Here is a 15,294-nt window from a genome sequence, read left to right on the forward strand (position 1 = left end):
ACTTTGGATTGAAGTGACAAAATTCATAATCTGAATTTTTTGAGAAAACTTCCCTAAAAACACTTTTGAATTAGCCCAGTAATCTTTGTTTAGAAATGTTGTTTCCTTTTTGTCCATGGGATTCATAAGATAGTTTATATCTAAAAGCATCTGAGCTGGAAATCAAAGGTTAATAAATAGTAACAATGAACAATGAACATAAAATTTTATCAAATAAATAAGAAACTTTAAGAAATGTTTAAATCACTGTTGAGTGTTAATCGTTTTTTTAAACCTAATCTATAAAAAAATTTAAAAATGACAAACGATGTTTTTGGTTTAGAGGGAGTTTTCGCGAAAATTGAAAGGGGGTATAGGCTTAATGCGAAAAAAAGCGCTTTTGATCGCTACTAATCTTACTTCTATCTGTTGCGTCTATAAGGAGAAAGTTGTTAAAAACGACTAATACCGAAGAACGTAGTGCCCATACAAATTCAGAAAGATGCAACATTCAACTCGGATCGTAAAGAAATCAATTTAATTCCAAACAAATCTTTGTATATTACAAACAATAGTCATCGATTATTTTTCGACGCATTCGTATATAGTTAATATTTCATAATATTTTTAATTTAAAAAAAATAATTTTCACTGTATACATTTATTTTAGAACATTCCTGGAAAACATGAAAATGTCGTCTTTATTATAAAAAATCGTCGAAACATGAATAAATGTTTTCAAAAGTAACTCTCAGATCATGAAAAATACGAAATATTATGAAATATCAACTATTTACGAATGGGTCGAAAAATAATCGATGACTATTGTTTGTAATATACAAAGATTTGTTTGGAATTAAATTGATTTCTTTACGATCCGAGTTGAATGTTGCATCTTTTTGAATTTGTATGGACACTACGTTCTTTGGTATTCGTCGTCTTTAAGAATTTTCTCCTTATAGACGCATCAGATAGAAGTAAGATTAGCAGCGATCAAAAGCGCTTTTTTCATCATATTAAGCCTATACCCTCTTTCATTTTTCGCGAACACTCCCTTTAAGGACCATAACCATTTCTGGTCATTGACCGTTATTTTGGTTGGCTTACTCAAGTGCATAAAAAATAAATCTTTAGCAAATATCTATTTTAAAAATGTTAAACTAAAAATATCAAATATTCTGACGTTCAAGTGTTTCGAAGAGGCCCCTTTGTTACCGCTCGTTTATTTAAATCTTCTATATAATAGAACAAGACATTGGTATACGTATAGCCGGCCAAACGACTGGACTGATTGGGCTGAATTGTTTTTGGACACTCATGGGTGGCCAGGGGTGGCATAGGCTAAACAATAATTCAAATTTTTTTTGTTTTTAAACTTTTTTTCCACGGGCAACGTCGGGCCCTCCAGTTAGTACAAAATAATAGCTTCGTTTTGTATAATCAGTTTGTTTTGATTAAAAAAATATCTTAAAAACGACGATCGTTTTTAAAATAATTTTCAATGCCATCCTTCCGGTCTGGGTCTTAGTGGGTACATTAGCGCGTTTATCAATTTCTACTCGTTAACGTTTAGTGTAATTAATATTTGAAGATTTAATTTTCCACAAAAATGTAGATTAATATAATATTGTAAAAAAAAAAATTCAGATAACTAATAAAAGAATTCTACTTATGCATTTTCTAATTTCATAAACATTCTGTTTCAAAGTAATCTGGTCAGCATTTTAAAAACTCAAAATATTTTCAGAGGCATATATATTTATTGCAATTAAAAATATTGATTCAGTAAATTATTCAATTTTAGAAAGAATTAAACTTAACATAACAAACATGTCCAGTGCCAGTGATTTTTAACTTATAACTGAACGTGTTCAGTCCAGCTAATGAATTCAAAATCATCACGTTTCCGTTCCTTAAAGGATTTTTTCATTTAATTGACCAATACTTACTCACTCACTCACTTACTCACAGTAATTTAAAGGTTGCAAGCCCTCACGCAAATATCAATGAGAGTTTTGCCGATTACGTCTTGAAAACTAAAGCTAAAAACAAGTGTTTTTTTTGTTCTAAAAAGGGGTACAGAAAGTAAAAGAAAGTTAGAGCGATAAAATCAAAGCACAAGGCGTTCCGCCACTTCAAAGTTGATCCTGTCTTGAAAACTTTTCATTACAAGCTGAATCTATGTGTACTCTTGGATGTTCATGTTTTTTTTTACGAAAAGGAGTTTGATGTAATTTTGGTTTCTCTTAAACCTGATGATAAATGCCTAAAGAAAATTTATATTGTTTTGTTACACCAAAAAAGGATAAGTTCTGATAACTAGTGTAATTAGTATAATTAGAACCATTAGCACAGAAACTTATTTATATATTATTCAGAAATACTGTACTTACACAATACACACAACAAACCAAAACAAAAAAATAAAAGCAACAAAAAGTTTTACATTTATGTTGTAGTTAACTAAATAGATTATCAAGTACAATAGGTGGCAACATAGAAATAGATCAATTATACACGACGTCACAAGTGTCAAATATAACAAGGAAAACGAAATTTTCTCACATTAGTTGACATGTTTTCCAAGATTAAATAAAAAGTGTTAAAACAGAAAATAAAGAAAACAAAACAATGAACTTATTGTACTGAAGGATAAGCACTAAGTCTAAAATTATAACTATTATTAATAATTTTGTTGGACAAAAAAAACAAGGTTGAATTGTGACGTTAGAATGTATAGAGTGTACGAGAGTGTACAAATTCTACGTTGCCATCTACTGTACTTGACAATCTATTTGCGATTTACAACTTTTTAGAAGTTCTCAATTAAGTTTTTGAATTCCATATTTTGACCAGTTTTGAATTTAGCAAAAATACAGTGTTTAAATTAAGATTTTCAATGAAAAATTAAAAAAAAGAGCCTGTCTCCAATGCACATATAAAGAAAACATTGATTTTGGCCGGCACAAAGAGGTAGAACAAAGGGATTTAAGTATTTTCTTTTTTTTAACAACATCTCTTTCTTTCAAATAAAGGTGTTGTGTATGAAAACTTTAAGATTTAAAACTAAAATGATTTGAATTTGAGTTTACTGTGCCCCAGAGTATATATAAAAACAATATAGATGGAAAACTAAACTACTGTGCCCCAGAGTATAAATATAAAAACAATATAGATGGAAAACTAAACTACTGTGCCCCAGAGTAAATATAAAAACAATATAGATGGAAAACTAAACTTTGACTTTTCTTCCAATATTTGCACTCAATAGTGTGCTGAAGTTAAGAGACTGTAGACTGCAATTTTAAGTGACTTCATGCATGCATTTATAGATTGCATATTTCCCATTCACAACGGTACCTTTACCTTAACTATCTTCCTTTTTCTGTTTTAGAACGTGTGGAATTATGGCATTTTTCTTCAGTTTTTGCTGCAAAAACCCCAAAAGGCCCAAGTGAAACTACTCATGAAAACTTTCTTAAATGAAAACTGTGAAATCCATTTATCCATGAAACAATGGTTTAAAGTGTACCTTTGTAAATACTAAATCCACTTTATTAAAGAATGGTCATTCGAATTTAAGTCTTGAGAGTCCGAATTTAATGAATTTGAGCCGCAATTTTAAGTGGAACAAACCATATTTGATCCGTGTCTCAAATTTAAGCCGTGGCTTAAATTCTTTAAATTCGGCCTCAGTTCCCTTTTACCAAAGAAAAATGTTCATGTTTTGTTAACAATTCTGTTCACTTTAGGCCACCTTCAAATTGAATAATTTGCATTTAAATATATCCTATATATTTGTTCGATTATAACTTTTAAAAAGAATAAACAAAAGCCAATGCATTTTGAACATTATTAAATTGATTTTTGTACGTTTAACATATTCAAAAGAGAAATTATTATAAAAGATACTGTTTATTTTTCTTTATCATTACATATAAGCATAACAATGAGATATGTCCAAAATGAATTGAGTCCTTGGAACAAAATCAAATATTTAAACCTCAATATCTTTAGAATTCAATATTGTAAACTTTTGATATTTCAAAATCATATTATTTGATTTAACAAAATTTATAGTTTGAAATATCTAAGGTCTGCAACATTTGGTTTCAAAGATATAGTGGTTATAAAATCAGAGTTTGTGGCAAAAATCAAAAATTGAAATTATTCTGAGGCAAAATTTTCATTCTGACCAGATCAGAAACTTGATATGGGGTTATGTAAATTGCAACAAAAAGTCAGAAAAAAATCGGTTCAGTTTTTTTGACAATTCTTTGAAACAAATCAGACATAAAAAACATCAAACAGACCTAATCTACGTAATATTACATTACAGTGATAATTATTCTTTATTATACGTTCTATGTTTAGAGAAGAAATGTCTGAAGACTATATACATGATTATCATGCCAACATTGACGCTAATTATTCTTGGTTCTGTGTTTTTACCATCCAGATATATTAAATAGAATACAAGCCACATAGATCCAGATATATTAAATAGAAGGCACATAGATCTAGATATATTAAATACAATGCAAGGCACATAGATCCAGAAATATTAAATAGAATACAAGGCAAATATAGATCCAGATATATTAAATAGAAGGCACATAGATCTAGATATATTAAATAAAATACAAGGCACATAGATCCAGAAATATTAAATAGAATACAAGGCACATTTAGATCCAGATATATTAAATAGAATACAAGCCACATAGATCCAGATATAATAAATAGAATACAAGGTATATAGATCCAGATATATTAAATAGAATACAAGGCACATAGATCCAGATATATTAAATAGAATACAAGGCACATAGATCCAGGCTAATCACAAGTTGCATAAATGTTCGGGACTTGGTCGACTTTAAAGTGTCATAACGCCATGGCCTTAGATTTTACACTAACTCATTTATGCTTTTTGTTGCATTTATCATGTATATTTTGAAACATAAAGTTTAAAGTATTTCCTGAGCCCATAATACACACTTTTGTGATGTATTTTATCAAACAATTATCATTGAAAAATGTTTTCACAGTTAGTCATTTGACTTTCTTCCCATCAGTTAATTTAATTGAATTTTCATTAATTTTCCTTTTATCAGAACCTATTAAAAACCCTATTGAGTAGTGAACGAAATCTAACGAATTCTTGGTTAAAAACATTTTATTGGATTTAATCAGATGAATTAGTTAGAATCTCAGATAATTGGTCGGCATACAGTTGAATAAGCCAAATCGATAAAATATGTAAAGATTTAAAAAAACAATATTTTCGAACAGTGTAATGATGTGGGTCTTGAATACTGCAAGATTATCAGTATAGTTCAATGATGTAAGGCATAAAATAAAGGAGAAAGATAATTATTTGTTCAAGGCAACATCAACCTGTCTATAGCATCATTCGCTACTCAACTTTTTGATTCTTTGAAAAATAAATAATTTAAATTAATTTTCTTAATCGTTTAAACCTCAATCGATACAAATCGTTTGGATTACATTTCTCTTTCAGTCCGTTTCGTACATCAAGGAACTGAGTTTTTGCCACAAACTCAAATCTTCTAATACCTATATCATTGCAACCTGATAGTGTAATCTTTTGATATTTCAAACTTAGATTATTTGATATATCAGAATTCACAGTTTGAAATATCAAATGTCAACGACATTACATTGCAAAGATATAGGAATTAGAAAATCAGAGTTTGTGGCAAAAATTCATTAATTTCCTCTAGAAAAACAACTGTTTCTCCGGGCAGGGTATTACGGACTTTTTGTCTTTTATCCTACCTTCAGTAATTATTTTTATATGTTCTATCCTCAGTGTCCTTCGCCCTTCTCCCCCCCCCCCCCNCTAACCCTCCCTCTTTTAATATATTCAACACTTGACCTAAGTCCTACTGACCTAAACAAAATTTTTTTTTACAAAAATTAAAATAATTCACGTTAAAATAGATTAAATCTCTTCAAAACATTGATTTCTAATTAATAATATGGAAAATAATTTAAAACCCCCTAATTTAGTAGATTCCATGGGTTGGGTTAAGTATATGAAATCAGTGAGTGTTGTGATCCGGAGCAAATAACAATGATTCCAAAATCTTTAATTATAAGGTTGGAAACAATGAGCTTTGATTCAAGACTGTGCCTTGAATACAAAGTGTTTAATTTTGACTGCACTTAAATCAGAACAGGGTTTAAGAATGTCAATGTATGCTTTGTAAGTTTCTGGAATATTATTGAAAATTTAGAATATAATTCCATAAAGAAACTGATTACTCGCCTTAAACTCTAATTTTCTATGCATCAGTTTTTCAACTTTAATCTGATGTCATATTTACATCCCTTTGATATTTAAAACTATGAATTCTGTTGGATCAAAGTTGGAAAAATTTAAGAAGGGCTGTCACGTTAGAAGTTTTTAAATCCGTCTGGTCAGAAAAAATATCTCATCTTAAGCAGCCGTTTGGTTAAAGAACTGGGATGTTTGTTCAATTAACGAGGTTTTCCGCTCGTTAATGAAACTACAGTTTGTTAATGATTTCGAAATTTCAACGGCGTTAATTGTAGATGTAGATATACCAAATTTCCATTAACTGCCTTAAACGTTAACGGTTTTTTATATAATAAAGTTTTGAGTTTCAATTTTGAGAAAATAAAGAAGTCTACAGTCACACCTTCTTCACGCATTGCAAACAAATATTTTATGCAATTTAAATCAAAGAAATCAACTAAAGGATTTGAGTCCTAGCCACAAACTCCTCTGATTTTATTATACCTTTATTATTTCAACCTGATGTCGTAGACCTTAATTATTTTAAACTATGAATTCTTTTACATAAAATAATCTAAGCTTAAAATATGAAAGGTTTACACAATCAGGTTGCAAAGATACATGTGAGTTTTTGTCATTATCTTAAAAAAGGATCTGTCCGTTACTTTTAATTCTACGTACATTTATTTTCATAAACGGTTTATTTCACTCGTTTATGACTTGAAAATTAACGTTTTTTTGTTCGTTGACGAAATTTTCCGTTGATTTTTAAAAACGTCCAGTTTTTTAATGGAAATTGTGAGCCTTAATAGAAGGTTTCGCCATCAAGAATTGCAAGATTAGAGTTTTTGGCTATTTTCAGTTTCCCTGTCAGACTTTTTCCTTTTTTATTTTCAATAATGTTTGGAAACCTAGGTCAGCTAGAATTTATCGTTAATACATTTCAATTTTGTGATGTTAATTTTTAGCTTTGCATTTAATGATTATTTATGTCAAAAGCAGAAAAGCATAGAATAATGATTTCCAATATTTTTAATAATAATGACGACGACGGTAAGAGTATTTTTGTTTTAGTTAGTATGAGATCCTTTAGATAAATAGTAACATGTTGAACATATAGTTAGTATTAGATCCTTTAGATAAATAGTAACATGTTGCACATTTTTGTTTATATTGTACCACGATAAAATAGATGTCAGACCAGGAAATTATTTAATATTGGATACCCATTATCCTGATTGCTTGATCTCGACATCCACAGTGAGCACTTGAGATCCGCAATCTCGCTGTTCTTTTATTGGGGGATCGCAAAATTCCCTGGCTTCTTATAGGCTGTTCGTTTTCCAAATAAATGTTAAATATTTTAACTAATATTGTACACATTTTTCTTGGAAATATTAAATATTTTAACTCATATTGTATGCTTTCTTCTTGGACATCTTTAATATAATTAGAGAAATCAATACTAAAACTAAAGTTCTAAATTTCTCCGTTAAATTTTCTATTTTATTTTGTATTTAGAAGCAATATTATTTATAGCAGTGAGACCATGTTAGCCCAGATAAAATGCTAACTCTTAAGCATGATATTTTTGTTTTAAATACGATGGAAACGTGGGATTACATTAATCTGACCGAACTAAGTTCAATCAATCGAACACTCTGATTTGGCCTGACTATTTTCATATTAATCTGATACAATTGGCTATTAATGATCTATCCTCAATATAAAATAAAATAACTGTTCTTAAAAAGATAATTGATGATTTTACGGAGACAAATATTTTTAGTTATGAGGTTAGTTTGATCAACAATTGATTAACTCAATGTACTTTAGAATATTCGATTTGTCTCCAATATCGAAAATCTATAAGTTGTTGAAAAATGCGCTTATCTTGCTTCTTGGACCTATTAGAAATACGTATTAAATATCTTTTGGGGGGAGCATGCATTCATAGGTAAAAAGATACGTGATTTAAAAATTATGATTTATTTATTATTTTTATCTAAACCAAAACTATCATCAAGATCGGATCCACTAAATTGGAGAAAATCCGCAAAATTTGTTTTGCAAATTATCAAGGGCATGGACCCTTAGTGTCTTTAATCTTGGAATCAAGGATTGAACTCCATCTTGTGCAGACCTATTGATTGAGTGAAGGGAGTTTTCGCGAAAAATGAAAGGGGGGTATAGACTTAACAATTTTCTCCTTATAGACGCAACAGATAGAAGTAAGATCAGTAGCGATCAAAAGCTCTTATTTATCGCATTAAGCCCATATCTTCTTTCACTTTTCGCGAACACTTCCTTTAAATTCATTTTGGATATCACGCGGTGTTCGTACCCACAAGAGATACATTTAAAAAAGGGATCAATCACTTATCTTTCAAATTTAAAAGTGTCATCGTGGATGTCTAGATCAAGCGCTGTTGTTTAGCGGAATTCTACATAAAAGTTTTGACTTCTGAGCTGAAAACTTTAGAATGGGATATCCTTAATCCTGATCGGATAATTAATCTGGAGATTAAAAATGAGAGGAGAACAAGCAATATTTAATCTCGAGATTAAGAAAAAGAGTGGATTAAGCATTAATCCCGATATCCACCATTCTAAAGTTTTCAGCTCTGGAGAAATTGTTTAAAAACAAGGCCATTAATATAAAAATCTCAGAGTAAGTAAAGGCGAAATGTCTCCGATATTTTTGACTCACCCAATAAATAAATGACAGACTAAAAAGAATAAAATTGGCAATTGATGCTGAAAAAACTGTGTTTAGTTTGCTTGGTGTGGGTTGGATGCTGGCGACTGCTGTGAATTCACAATCAACTTTAAACCAAACTTGTTTAGGAACCATTATACAAATATCAATATTAAAATGAACACTGCAAGAGAGTAATTGAGTCTTTGCTACAAACTCAAATGTTCTAATCCATATATCTTTTCAACTTGATAGTGAAATATTTCAAATTCATATTAGTTGATCTAACAGAAGTTTAAAATATCTAAGATGTCAGTCGTACTCGTACGACATTGTGTTTTAAGATAAAGGAATTAGAAAAACAGAGTTTGTTGCAAAGACTCAATTCTTTTTGAGAGTGAAGTTTGAAAAACTGAATAAAAACTATGACAAAGTTTAAAGAGCTAAAAGAGTAATATTTATCAAACCTCCAAATTTTATATAACGTTTTTTTTTTAATTTTAACCAAAGAGAATAGAATATATATTAGAGTGGAATTTACTAGAAAAAGTGTAAAACGGCCATTTTGTTGTATTGTTTCCATACTGCAGGTGTACTTCACATATTTGCGCTGTATAACCTTTTGGGCCCTGGAACATAATTTTATAGAAAATCTAAAATTAATATTAAAAGAAAACCAAATTATGAAATAGTCTTGTTTCATAATTGACCAATGATCATTTCACATAGACTCTATGCCTTCACTTTAAAAACGATGATTTTCCGCTATAACTATAAATCAAATGATGTTTTTTATTCACCTGATTCATTATAAAGTTTATTTAACAGCTTTAAAAAATTGAAATTGAAATGGATAGTCTAGGGAACATACTGTATTATTGTACTCTACTGCATATAATTTGTGAACATTTACATGATTTGTACACTTTGAACTCCCTTTCAGGCTGAAAGGGACTGACAAAATTCATACCGAGGGATTTTCTAAATTCCACTCTAATATATATTCTATTCTCTTTGATTTTAACGTTTCAAGTTATTTTGTTTTAATCTGCAAAATTGTTCAAGAAAACGTCACACATTGATCGATTTTAATAGGCACAGTTACTTAATTTTTACCCCCTTTTCGCTCATTAAGATATATTATTTTTAAAACTTTTAACTTGTTTGGTTTAGCCTAAATTATGCCTTTGTGTAAATAAATATATATTTACTGTCTAGTTTAAGATTGGAAAGTATAAATCTAATGAATTTATGTACTCGAAAATTGGCTTGTTTTTAAATTAAATTAAAATAAAACTGGGTATAATATATCTCTTTGATACCGAAGTAAAGTTTAATTTTCTGAAAGGGACTACAGCAGGCGTGATTTTTAGTAAATTACCATTTTCAGTTTACAATGTAAAATTAACACTGGTACCCTTTAAACCCCTATCTGAGTAACAATAAAAAATGTTGCATTTTGCTTTTTGAAAACGCGTTAAATTCTGACAATATGTAAGTCAAGCAAGGATTTAAAGGTGCCGTTGAAAATTGGTCAGAGTCCGAATTTAATGAATTTGAGCCGCTTCTCAAATCCGTCAAAAACCGGGTTCAATTGAGCGCCTGCTTAAATCTTGAAACATTTAATACAATTTTAAGTGGAACCAACCATATTTGAGCCGAGTTTAAAATTTAAGCCGCGGCTCAAATTCTTTAAATTCGACCTCAGGTAACTCTATAAATAGAGGCCTAATGAAAATTACGTCTACAGTTCCTTTACTGATAATTTTTAGAATTAACAATTTTTGTGCTCATTTTTGATAACTGTATGTGTTGTGTGCGAAGATGAATTAAAAGATGAATCTAATTCACAAATCCACGAAGCCAACCCTATCCTAGAATCTCATACCTTGATATCAGGCAGATTAAGAAATAAACAGAAAATATGATTCATTGATTTGGTTTGGATCATTCTATGCAGGGTTATCGATGCAATTTTGCGTCTTTTTTGCTTTACACGTCTTAAGGGGATTAAAAAAAAGTTTTAAAATATAATTTTATTCAATAGATTTTAAGAGACCAAACCAGGGGCGTTAAAAAAAAGGGGGGAGGGGTTACGTCTTTTTAGCCCTCCAGGGGGGGAGGGGGGTCAAAACTCCTCTGAAAATCTGGAAATTTAAGTTTTTACTTCTTCAGGGGGAGGGTTATTATTTTTGAGTGCAATGAAATTATAAAGAAATTACCGGTCTTAATAAAATGATTTACTTATTTCTATTCAATAATCTTAGGCAACATATTTTTGGATGACCGCGGTAACATCTCACTCAGGTAAACAAATGACAGATGACAGATAAAAACCTACATGATACAGATGGTTTATGACAGATTACAGACTTAGGGGCAAAGTTCCGTTAACAAACGTAATGAACAGCTGTCCGTTTCGTTAATTTAACTATAAATCGTTATGCACGGATGAAAAAAGTGTTTAGCACTAAACGAAAAGATTTCAAAAGATAAGCGACCAATAAAGAATTTGAGTCTATGACACAACCTCTGATTACCTCCATCTTTCCAATTCAATGTGGGAGAGATATTTTAAACTATGAATTCTGCTCTGATCAAATAAGCTAAGTTTGATATATCAAAGGATTTACACCAACAGAGTGCAAAGATATAGGGAAGAGGATTTGAACCGAATTTTGACGGAATTTGCTAAAACCTATTTCTGAAATTGAACTTTTTAAAATCTTTCTTTTAGAACTGTCTGGAGTAACGGGAACCATGAGACACAGAAAATCTACAAACTAGGTAAATGAAAGAAAATCATTATTTAAGTTATTTTTCAAAATAACTTTTTTCTAGAGAAAAGTAAACCAGTGGAAGTCCAGATTGAACAGTATTCTCCGAAAGGAAAGAAAGAAATAAAATATTTAGATTGGAATTATTTTTCTTCCCATTCATCTTTCCCTACATTTACAAGTTACAACCAATTCTTGAATATTGAACTTTGCACATTTTTTATTAATACGAAAATATTTTTTCCAAGTTGTTGATTTATTTAGAAAACTAAATAAATTATGTCATCCATGAATTTTTCAGAAAAATATCGTTCTTTTTCGAAAAAAAAAACGATTTTTTGTGCACAAAGATGAGCAGTTCACCAACAATGAACGAACGAAATGAAAAAAGCCAAACGCGCCCATGTTTAAATATAGAGCAATGATTATTTTGTGCAACGGTGGTAAAGTTAAAATGCTGTACGGTACAATTTTATCTGTCACTTAAAGCACGGCCATGTCTTTTTTGGAAGTATGTAACGGTAAAATTTTAAACCAACCGGAGGCTAAAAGAAAGTTTAGATGTTTTTTATAGTTCGATATTTTTCTAATAATTTCCCCTATCTAACCATGTCCCTTGGGAATTCTCCTTTCTTTCGTCGCCAGGATTTATACTGATTAAAAATTCCAAGATTTTATTTTGTTAGAACAAATCTTCTTTATGGAAACAGGGTTCTAGCGTAGCAAATATTATTCAATTTGTTACAAAAAATATATGATTGTTAAATTCTTAAAAATTGTTTTCCCACATTTTCTTATTTGCAATTTCATGATCCCTGGAAGGCAAGATAAATAGTTTCTCATTTCTTTTAAGACAAAGTTGTAACATTTTATCCTTTTTTAGTAAATATTTCCCGCACAACTTTAAATAAGATAACGAAAATTTATCCTCATGAAAAAATATATGATTTGAAAATTCAAAAAGTTTAAAAGTTGTTTAACAATATTTCGGCTTTTTTCTTGAATATATCCAACCACCCCGGGTTATCTTTTGGGCCAGAATTTCGTTATTGTATGACTTTTACTTTTTCTTGTTTTTTATTCGGATAAAATTCAAGATTGTTCTTTGCAAAAACAACAATAGAAGAAATATTGAAACTAAATATTTATATTATCCCTTGCACAAATAGAGATATTCGTCAAAGGGATTGAAAGCGTAATTTCAATTGACCTTCCATTAAAAGAGAACCTCAGATTTTACAGTTTAAACCTTTCACTGATCAAGAATGACATACTTTTTTATAATGTATGTACTGGTTGTAGTTATTGAACACTTTCTATCTTTATTTTTAAAACCGCGTTGAACTCTTGTAAATCAGGAATGTCCCTCTTTTAAGGAAAATTATGCTTACAATCCATTTTAGTAAAATGAAAATATATATTTTTTTTAAAAATTTTACTCAAATTACCAAATTATATCTTTATTATTTCACAGAAATCAGAGAGGATGGGGTATTCGTGCAGGTGCAGGATAATAGTCTGTATTTCATTCTATTTTTTATAATGCTAATTTTACAACAGCAACATAATCTTAAAGAGCGTGTTCGCGAAAAGTGAAAGAGGGTATAGGTTTCAGGCGAAAAATAGGCGCGTTTGATCGCTTCTAATCATACTTCAATCTGTTGCGTCTATAAGGTGAAACTTGTTAAAAACGCCTCAAGCTGAAGAACGTAGCGTCCAAATAAATTCAGAAAGTTGCAACATTCAACTCGGATCGTGAAATAATCAATTTGATTCCAAACAAATCATTCGGATATTACAAACAATAGTCATCGATTATTTTTCGATTATTTAGAAAAAGGGCCTCACTAACAGGATTCTTGCTCGGAATGTGCGCAGCGCCATGACATTGCTTTTTACTTGCAACATTATTTTGATCGAAATTATCCTCGTTTGCTAAATTTTGCAAAACTCATTATATATATATATATACAAAAGGAACAAAATTTGAAACAACAGTTATATATACAGGGTGACCCATAAAGAAAAAGACTTCAGAGGCGATCTTACAAAATATTTACTGTATATACCTTATGTTGAGATTTTTCAGTAACTGTAAACTGGTTTCTTTCAGTTTCAGGTCGTCTTTACAGTCTCATCCTTAGTGGGTAACCCTGTATATATCTAATGTTAGTTTGTAGCCTAACAGTGTACACTGAACGACTAATGCACAATACATGTACTCGTTATCTGTACAATGTACACCTAATACATAAATGAAAATGTATAAATATGTGACATTTATATATTTTACATATATTTGCAGGAGAAGGAAGGGGAGCTGGTGATATATCTTTACAACTCAACTGTAAACTGTTCCTACATCGTTAATACAAGTTCACATTTTACAGGAACAAAATATTTTAAATATTGGATAAAAACTTGTCAAAACTGTGTGTTGCTTGTCTTAGAGTATAACCCAATTGTTGTTAAACAAATTACAGACTCCAGTCGACACGCTCTGGTGCCCTTTGCTCTCTAGAATTCAAACAAAAATAACATTTTTTTGCACAAGTTTCTTTGAAAAGAGCAAAACACATAGTTGCTGTGTACAACTTAATTATATAAATCCTAGAAAATATTTTTGAAAAAATGCATCAAAAGTGTATTCACATTTTAAATATCTGTTTTAATAGAAGTTCTTCAAGATGATATTTTTGCAACCTTCTCTTTAGGCCCAGCAAAGGATAGGCGAGTAAATATTAAAATCAAATAAAACTGGAAAATACAAGTTAAAAAACAAATTTTCTGATTATCTTTTAATTTATCGGAACGTATATATGCATGAAATTGAAAATATTATGTTTACTATGGTCTACGACACATTTTACTTATATAAAACATAACATTAACCATATATAGGTCGCTAGTAGGGATGGATACACTGTACTACACATAGAACATAACATAATTTATACATAAACAGGTTGCTGGTGGCTGGTGAGGGTATTAAGAATGAATCCTCTGTTTGGACTAAGTATGAAGGGGAGGTGGATAGGGCTGGAAATCCTAAAATATTTGTGATTAATCTTAATAACCAACAGGTACAAAATACACAATTATTGATCATGTTGAAGTCCCAATGGATCATATTTGTTTAGATTGATCATGTTGAAGTTCCAATGGATCATATTTGTTTATATTGATCATATAAAAGTTCCAATGGATCATATTTGTCTAGATTGATCATGTTGAAGTTCCAATGGATCATATTTGTCTAGATTGATCGTGTTAAAGTCTCAATGGATCATATTTGTCTAGATTGATCGTGTTAAAGTCTCAATGAATCATATTTGTCTAGATTGATCATGTTGGAGATCCAATGGATCATATTTGTCTAGATTGATAATGTAAAAGTCCCAATGGATCATATTTATTTAGATTGATCATGACAAAGTCCCAATGGATCATATTTGTCTATATTGATCATGTTAAAGTCCCAATGGATTATATTTATTTAGATTGATCATGTTGAAGTCCCAATGGATCATATTTACTAAGACTATAAAATTGAA

The 15,294-nt window shown here is 30.0% G+C and overlaps 1 protein-coding gene across 1 annotated transcript; it reads left to right on the forward strand.

Annotated features, from left to right (window-relative positions):
• The first annotated feature begins 6,062 nt into the window (after positions 1–6,062).
• On the forward strand, positions 6,063–14,925 carry LOC111699675 (uncharacterized). Its single transcript, XM_023470402.1, has 11 exons — positions 6,063–6,105; positions 9,042–9,112; positions 10,788–10,862; positions 11,231–11,270; positions 11,701–11,750; positions 11,805–11,852; positions 13,215–13,243; positions 14,046–14,130; positions 14,416–14,470; positions 14,706–14,823; positions 14,881–14,925. The coding sequence occupies exons 1-11, from the start codon at positions 6,080–6,082 to the stop codon at positions 14,923–14,925; spliced, it is 642 nt and encodes a 213-aa protein (XP_023326170.1). The 5' UTR covers positions 6,063–6,079.
• The last annotated feature ends 369 nt before the right edge of the window (positions 14,926–15,294 follow it).

Source organism: Eurytemora carolleeae, unplaced genomic scaffold (genome assembly GCF_000591075.1).
Source record: "Eurytemora carolleeae unplaced genomic scaffold, Eaff_2.0 scaffold123, whole genome shotgun sequence".
Classification (NCBI taxonomy): Eukaryota; Metazoa; Arthropoda; class Copepoda; order Calanoida; family Temoridae; genus Eurytemora; species Eurytemora carolleeae.

Coding starts and splice junctions, on each gene's coding strand:
- LOC111699675 (XM_023470402.1), top strand. CDS start 6,080: ATGATTCCAAAATCTTTAATTATAAG. Junction 6,106..9,041: donor CCAAAATCTTTAATTATAAG/GTTGGAAACAAT, acceptor AACTGTGTTTAG/TTTGCTTGGTGTGGGTTGGA. Junction 11,751..11,804: donor ACAGAAAATCTACAAACTAG/GTAAATGAAAGA, acceptor ACTTTTTTCTAG/AGAAAAGTAAACCAGTGGAA.